The sequence below is a fragment of the Pundamilia nyererei genome, unplaced genomic scaffold (genome assembly GCF_000239375.1).
Source record: "Pundamilia nyererei isolate P.nyererei 1_Seehausen unplaced genomic scaffold, PunNye1.0 scaffold00050, whole genome shotgun sequence".
NCBI lineage: Eukaryota > Metazoa > Chordata > Actinopteri > Cichliformes > Cichlidae > Pundamilia > Pundamilia nyererei.
Genome location: NW_005187451.1, coordinates 3,369,348 through 3,376,991, shown reverse-complemented (window position 1 = coordinate 3,376,991; position 7,644 = coordinate 3,369,348). Strand labels below are relative to the sequence as shown.

General features: G+C 41.9%; 2 protein-coding genes across 3 annotated transcripts in view; one reads left to right on the top strand and one right to left on the bottom strand.

The window, feature by feature from the left end:
* The window catches only part of cog5 (component of oligomeric golgi complex 5), a 60,093-nt gene that overhangs the window by 22,783 nt on the left and 29,666 nt on the right, over positions 1-7,644 (top strand). The gene's annotated exons all lie outside the window — the stretch shown is intronic.
* Positions 189-7,644, bottom strand: part of LOC102197010 (probable G-protein coupled receptor 22) — a 9,203-nt gene continuing 1,747 nt past the window's right edge. The window contains exons 2-6 of one of the 2 annotated variants that reach the window (XM_005733222.1): positions 7,464-7,563; positions 6,075-6,803; positions 4,962-5,106; positions 4,490-4,636; positions 189-1,448 (exon numbers count right to left, since the gene is read on the bottom strand). In XM_005733222.1, the coding sequence (XP_005733279.1) occupies positions 396-1,448; positions 4,490-4,636; positions 4,962-5,084 (1,323 nt within the window). In that variant the 5' untranslated portion in view covers positions 5,085-5,106; positions 6,075-6,803; positions 7,464-7,563 and the 3' untranslated portion in view covers positions 189-395. The remainder of the gene's footprint in view (positions 1,449-4,489; positions 4,637-4,961; positions 5,107-6,074; positions 6,804-7,463; positions 7,564-7,644) is intronic. The other variant, XM_005733221.1, reaches the window with a different exon arrangement.

The window sequence follows — 7,644 nt, the reverse complement described above, 5'->3', positions numbered from 1 at the left end:
CTCTAAAGTTAGAAATATCCTGTCTCAGAGTGACGCTGAAAAACTAGTTCATGCATTTATTACTTCCAGGCTGGACGACTGTAATTCATTATTATCAGGAAGTCCTAAAAACTCCCTGAAAAGCCTTCAGCTGATCCAAAATGCTGCAGCAAGAATCAGACTAGAAAGAGAGAGCAGATTTCTCCTGTATTGGCTTCCCTTCATTGACTTCCTGTTAAATCCAGAATTGAATTCTTTGTTGATAATATGGAATAATTTTGGCAATATAGTGTAAGCATTCCATTGTTTAATCAGCACACCATTTTAGCTTTAGTTTTTCTCCCCTGTTCCATCTCCATCTCCCTTTTAGCAATATATTGTATATATTTGACATATTTACATTTGAGCTAGCCCCATTACTCTGCGTCCTGTGAACATAGACATTTTTGTCTGGCTTCTGTGTCCTCAAAGGTGACCTTCTTGTTTCTCCTGGGGTCGATCCATGAGTTATGTATGACCACATTGTTTGGTGTAGGGTCAGCTTCAACAACAGACACCACCCTCTTCTTCATCTTGCTCTTCAAAACCTTTTGGAACTTCTGCCGGGTGAAGGCGTAGAGGAGTGGGTGAAAGATGGTGGTTCCATAGGCCATTACCAAGAAACCCAGGCGGAGGCGATCAGCCAGATCACTGGGTCCAGTACTGAGGATGATGGTGTTGAGTACAGTTATTGGAGTCCAACAAAATAAGAACGTGGAAATGATGAGAAGAGACATTCTGAAGACTCGTTTCTGCCTCTCCCTTCTCTCTCGATGACGTTTTACGGCTCGTCTTAGTGCAATAATCACAGACACTGATGCCCGCATGCCCAAAGGTGCATTTCCACCTGCCCTGACACCTGTACTGCTCTGTGAAACCTCAGTTGACTCTGCTTGTGTTGCAGTGCTAAGAGAGATGGTGTTTTTGCTCTTTTGCTTCTTTTTAGGCAAGTTGTTCTGAAACCGTGTTCCAATGCGAATGTTAAGAGCCTGAAGAATCTTGTAGTAAGTCACCAGCATTACAACAGCTGTGAAAAAGAATATAGGAATCTGTGCTAGCAAGTGATAGTACAGACCCACCTCTGTGTAGTACTCATTTGTATGAGGTACAGTCACCACTGTAGTCTGGTTCAAAAGATATGAACTGGATCTGATAAAGAAGCCCACTTCCATGAATGGAACGAGGAAACTGAAAAAGGATAAAGCCCAGATGGATCCCAGCAGAACCACAGCTCGGCCCATTGTAAGCACACGGTTCGCTGGACGTACTGAGATGTCATAACGGTCCACGGTGATGGCTAGGACATTAGCGGCGGTTGCTACACTCGTGAAGGAGACGCAGGCTTCATGGAAGCAGCACATCATGGCTGTGTCCACCTCCAGTGGAATCAGAATCACCACAGTTGTCAGTGGGATGCAGCACACGCATATCTGGAAGTAGAGACGGAGACAGATCATGTCCCAAATGCAACATGTTTGATTTTATTTCATGTATTGGTTAAAGGCAGGCTTATTGAATTTATTCTTTAATTTTTTCCTCCAAGTCCAGTTTTTATCCCTCGGCTGTAAAAGGCTGATGAGTTATTGTTGAGCGGGCAACCAACTTTCTGAATCCGATAGCTTGAGAAAGAAGCCACGTAGGATTGTGAAATTCATACCATAGGCACAACTGTTAAACATCTCAGATGAGCTCAAATTTCAGTGACCTCGACCTTAAGGTCAAGGTCAGAGGTTTGGTTTCCTGAAAATCTTGCAATAAGATAAGAAGGAAATCATATCTATCTACTGTGAGGCTGAGGGGTAACACTGGCAGCTACCAGTATTTTTAATATGCATTTCTGTTAACTGTTTAAGTTTTTTCCCACAGTGTTGTTTGGTATTAATTGCCTGTATTAACCTTGGTATACCTCTGCTGCTGTTGATAAACAGGAGTGGGCAGGAAGAAAAGAAACATACAGTTAAATATGACAATCAGAACTGTACACAGCCAAACTGGGGACGAGTTTTTGATAAAGACCCTGCAATATTCGTATCGATATTGAACCGTTTGATACAGTGCTTTCGGTTCGGTACGCATATGTATCGAACAATACAAAATTTGTCATTTATTTTATCAACTTTCCTTCTGACGATGCTGTCTGTGTTGAGCGCTCAGTGAATCTGCGTTCGACTCCTCCGCCTAGGCTGCACTGTCGAGCGCAGATCCACTGAGCGCTCAACACAGACTGCATCGTCAGAAGGAAGAGCGCAGTGCAAGCTAGCGAGACAGAAGTTAAGCTCCCCTTGCAACATGGCAAATTGAACCTCCCCCACCCTCATTCAGATCTGGCGTTTGGAATTATTTTGGTTTTCATGTGACGTATGACTCTGAAGGTAAGCGCGTCATGGACTAAAGTAAAACAGTATGTTGGATGTGCCACGCAATGCTCAATTACATGGGTGGGAACTAGTGTGTTAGCGCAGTTAGCTCGTTAACGTGTTGGCCGTCTAGCCCCATGCACGGGGCGATCAGGGGTAGCTCGTTAACGGAGATTTGCCGTGTTGTGGCGTTAAGGTCATTTCAACTAGATTAACCTGAAAGCACTAGTGGGAACACAACGAATATGACTGCACATTTACGCCGACATCATCCTAGTGCAAAGACAAAAACAACAAGCATGCTACTAACTTTAGCCGAGTCATTTAGACAGCCGTTAGCACATAATTCTCCTTATGGGGACCTGATATGTTTAATATGCTGCTGAGAATATAGCCCAGAAGAAGCGGATAGTATAGCTTTTATTTTGGAAAGAGACATTTCTCTGTAATAAACTCTCTTTTCCAAAGATGAGTGATTCCTCAATCAGATACAGGGCTCGCAATATCGCTAGCCCGACGTCCTGGAGCTAGCGATTTTTCCAGTCGGGCTACCAAAATCTATCTCTGCCCTGCCCGTCGGGCTATTGTAGGAAGGAAAAATATATGTCAATGCTTTTGCATTCTTTCAGAAATGTAGCTGGGTAATTATGTCATTGGCATCGGTGAGCCACTGTCAATATGTGACATATTGAAGTCGCGTTTGAATTTGCGCTTGTTTTTTGCTTTCACTTTGCAATCGCGCGAACTGTGTATAGAGAGCGACAGCACTGATCTGTGAGTGATGATAATTTGTGCACCAATTCCTCTGACATCGTCTTATTAATCGTTAGCTTACTATGCAAACATGACAAGTGAAATCTCCCGCAGCTTAAACATGTGAGAGGTTGATCGCGCAGAGAATCGCTGAGCTTATGTGAGTGCGTGTGTAAAAGCAGCAGTATATATATTTTAGTTCTGCTGAGCTAAATAAGACAGGTCAGGGTGAAGAAGTGACAGCCGAAGAAAAGCTTACCACAAAACGGAGAAGTTATGACAAATGAGACTATAAGGCAAAAAGAAAGTGCAGCTTTATGGTTTCATGGACAAAATAATTTCTGTGGCTGCAATATGATGAGCTAAATAACCAGGGCTGCACATAAGTGGTCCGCAGGTGCGCATTCGCTGTCAAAATAAAAAACACGCACAAGGGTTAGGGTTAAATTTAAAAACTGTACTTTTGAGTTAAAATATATATTTATAATTTTAATAAATGACAAATGAAAAAAGGCATGAACATTTTTTTTGTATCGAAAAAATATCGAACCGTGACACCAAAGTATCGAACCGAACCGTGAATTTTGTGTATCGTTGCACCCCTACTGTTTACATATGGTTTCATCTACCTGCTCAACAAAAGGTTCAGTGTCAACTTTAATTGGACAAAATGTACTGCTGCTTTCAGTCTCTGAACCTATTCACATGCTTGTAATGGAGATGCAGGTATGTGCTACAAGTTTGTGTTTTTGCATGACATTTAAAAATATGGGTTTAGCGAGGTTAGTACATAGGATTTTTAAAAATACAGTATTATTAATGGGCTGACTATGATTCATCACATCCACTCCACCTGCAGGGTCTTCCCCTGTAGAGCAGTTAAACAACACTACACTCTTAGAAAACAAACGTTAGTGACATAATCGTTCTCAATGATGTGAGAACCTCAGAATCGTTCAGTGGTAACCCATAGTGCTATGAAATGCCTCTTAGCGGCTGACTCTGATAGTGTTGTTAGTGGAAACGATGACTGCAGTGGAGGAAATGGCGTTGGCCTTCTTCAGAGGTCATTGGGCGCTGGAGCAGGTAACGGCAGTGTGTGCATAAATAAGAATGAGGCTAAAATGCACATTTTTGTGTTCCTCACTGTCATGTTCGCACTCAGCTTTTCATTATCTGCTGTGCTGATATTGCTTTGGTATGAGGCTGTTTATGCCTTTCTGACACATGATGGTTTGAATTGGAGCTCGTTGTTGGATTACTTGAGTTACTGATAAACCAGTTGCCTGACACAGTGAGCACGTAGTGTGATCAATGCAAGCAGAGCTGTGAAGCTGTTTTTGGCGCACATCCCTACTCACCAACACATCAACCACATGCAGGTTCATGGTGATGATGTTGGACACGGAGCTGATGAGGTTCTGCTTCATACAGTAGAGGATCAGCACAGTGAGGTTGGAGCTCAGACCCAGAATGATCTCCAACAGCAAGAAGCCTGTCAGAGAAGCCTGTCGACAGAAAGACATTGGAGGATATGAGGACGCTTCACTGAACATTTTGTAGAAGTTAAATTACGTATTTTTTATTTGACTGTAAGCAAATATCCTACAGCTGTGTAATATTACTAATAATAGTAATAATAATAAAATGAAATTGCTGATAAAAGAAACCGATGTGAGAAGACATCAGATGTTTAAAAACAATAATATAATTTTATTACTTAAAAGCACCTATATTAGAAACATTTTATTAAAGAAGTTAAAGGAGGTCACAGAGTCTCTGATCTCCTTTTGAAGTTCAATCTAAGATGCGTCTATAAGGGTGCAGCAATACCTGGAAGCTGATGGGATATATTTCCTCAGAAGAGTTCATGTCAAGATCAGATGGGTCAGCGGTGTCAAGCACAGTCGTGTTGCTCATGGTGGCTGCAGACATCAACACTGAGGACGTGTGCATTATCTTGATAGGAGGAAGAGGCCTGAAGAGTAGTTTGCACAAACACAGACTGTTCAGAAGTGTGAAAGCTTAGTTATATGAAAGATTTGTTCAAGTGTCATCAAACCGGCAAACCCTGCAAAGGACACTGCGCTTGGTTTTAGTGAAGAATGGATCGTCTACAAGCACAAAGCTTTCCCCTTGCGTGACATTGCTACTCTTTGATCATTTAATTGTGCTTGTTGAAAATCTAATTTAAGTAATGTATACTTCACAGTGGAAACCAAGTTAAAGAAATCAGTGTTAAGCGGTCAGAATTACAGACACTATTATATCTTCAGAACTGCTTGCATGTCTTTTTCATGATGATTATTCGTTGTCTTGAAAACGTCAGAAATGGATGGGGTAAGTGTGTGATAAGATTTCAGACTGAAAGGATCATTCACCAGCAAAATGCAGGAATTCATTTAGTAGAAATTTGAAAAGGGTTCGGTAAAAACCAAAGACGGTCTTTGGATAGCTGCAGTCAGACGGGAAAGAAAACCCTGAACATCAAATACATGTGCCAATGGTTAAGGTTAGGTTAGTTTGTATTAGAACATTTCTAAGACTCCAGAAGGCTTAAAATGATTTTACCACAGTGGAACTGGACACATGTTTGTATAAAGAGCAGTGCTTTAACCAAGAAAAGCATGTCGTTATTGGCCAGGTGTGTGAAGAGAGCAGCCAGTGACCTTTTACTCGAGTGTTTTTAACATTTTTTTTGCAGTTACTGTAGTTATTTTCCATGTTTACAGCCACGCCAAGTGAAAGTAAGCTTTCCATTAGTGTAGCTGTTTAATATATAAAATATCTATAAAAACATTTATGTATATATTTGTTTTGCCTTGAACACACATTTTCATTGGTTCCACGTACACCCAGGTTCTTTAGCTTTAGGACTTGTAGTGTTCTCGTTGGGAACAAGTCAACTGTAATCGTCCAAGACTGACACGAGAGGTTTAAACTCACCACTTCCTCCTAGCAGTGTCCTCGCCAGCTTAGCAGTATTAGAAGCATGTTGGACCACTCCACTGTCTCCGGACTTGGTAAAGTTCATTTGTTTGATCCATCTCTTTTGCAGCTTTTGATGTTCAGGGATACTGGTTCCAGTTATCCAGTGGTAAAAGTCTGTGCAGTGCACACCCACCCCTCTTCGGGGTGCATGTGATTTGCACCAGTGAACTAACATCAATGGCGTCTTTCATGTAAAGCTCTGTCCTGTCATTGTCCGTTGTGCTTAAACTGTTGCCTCCAGTGTCATCTCTGCCTGAAAATGATGCCAGCACCAAAACAATCCTCCTCTCTGCTCTGCTTCCAGCTTTTCAGGACATATTCAGCTTTTGATCTTTGGAGATTATGAAAGTCCCGTTAGGGGCTAACGCACCTGTGAGACTTTGTCAGGTTCTCGTGTTCTGCACAACACTGAAAGGAGAAGGTTGAAAATGGGAGGAAGGAAGGTTGTTTGATTGTTGCTCTGAACTTTAGAGGCCTGTGGTCCAAGGGCAGGGAGTGTTGCACCAAGGTCAGCACCGAGATAGTCACACATGCACAGAGAGTCCTTATATACCAGTCGGACTAACGGAGTCCATCCACTGATTTATCATTCATAGACTGGAAGAACTGATTGAAGCAGAGAATTTTGCCATGTCCCTCTGTCATCAGGATTTGTGCTCCTCCTCAGTCAAATTCCATATGACCCTAGGGCAGGAAAAGGTGAAATATTTTTTATTAGGAAATGTTTTCCTCCTGGTCTGGATGTCACATCACATCTCTATCATTTAACTCAACTGGTTGATCATCCTCTAACACATGGCCTGGTCCCTCTGCCCTCTTCTTCATGTGCACAGTCTGCGTTTAATCAGTTTTTGATGCCTTGCCTTTTGTCTTTGATGGTTCTCATCATGTGGTGTTCACAAAATGAGTGCTGAATACTGCGAGCTGGTTCTCTGCAGTACAACCAAGGCGACTGTTGTTGAGGTTTGGCACTGTATACATAAAACTGAATTTAATTCATGTGTATGAAACGACACTGATGGGTCAAAAACAGAGCACACATCGGTTTGTCACCACATGACTATATCTGAACTTAAACTGTCTGGTCTTAATCGGATCAGATAATTCCTGATAGAGATCCAAATTTCCCTACAGTTGAGTGGTCAAAGGAGCTTCTTCAGTTCCTTAGAACTGAAGAAGCTCCTTAGACTACGATGACCTGGATGACTGAGAACCTTCACAGACCTACAGTTGAGTAATTGAACTTTGAATGAATTAAATTGTACTCACAAAAAATCTAATCTAAAACCAGAAATGATGGCATCATGCCACACCTGGTCCAATATTCCTCATGTAAAAGTTTACCTCCAAGTTTTCCCATGTCACACCCCTGCTGATTCAGCTGCACTGGCTCCCCGTTAAATTCAGGATCCAGTTTAAGGTTTTGACCTTGACTTTCAGGGCCCTGCATGGACAAGCACCAACATATATAAGTGAACTTTTGCATCCATACATTCCCAGCAGGTCCCTGAGGTCATGTGACCAG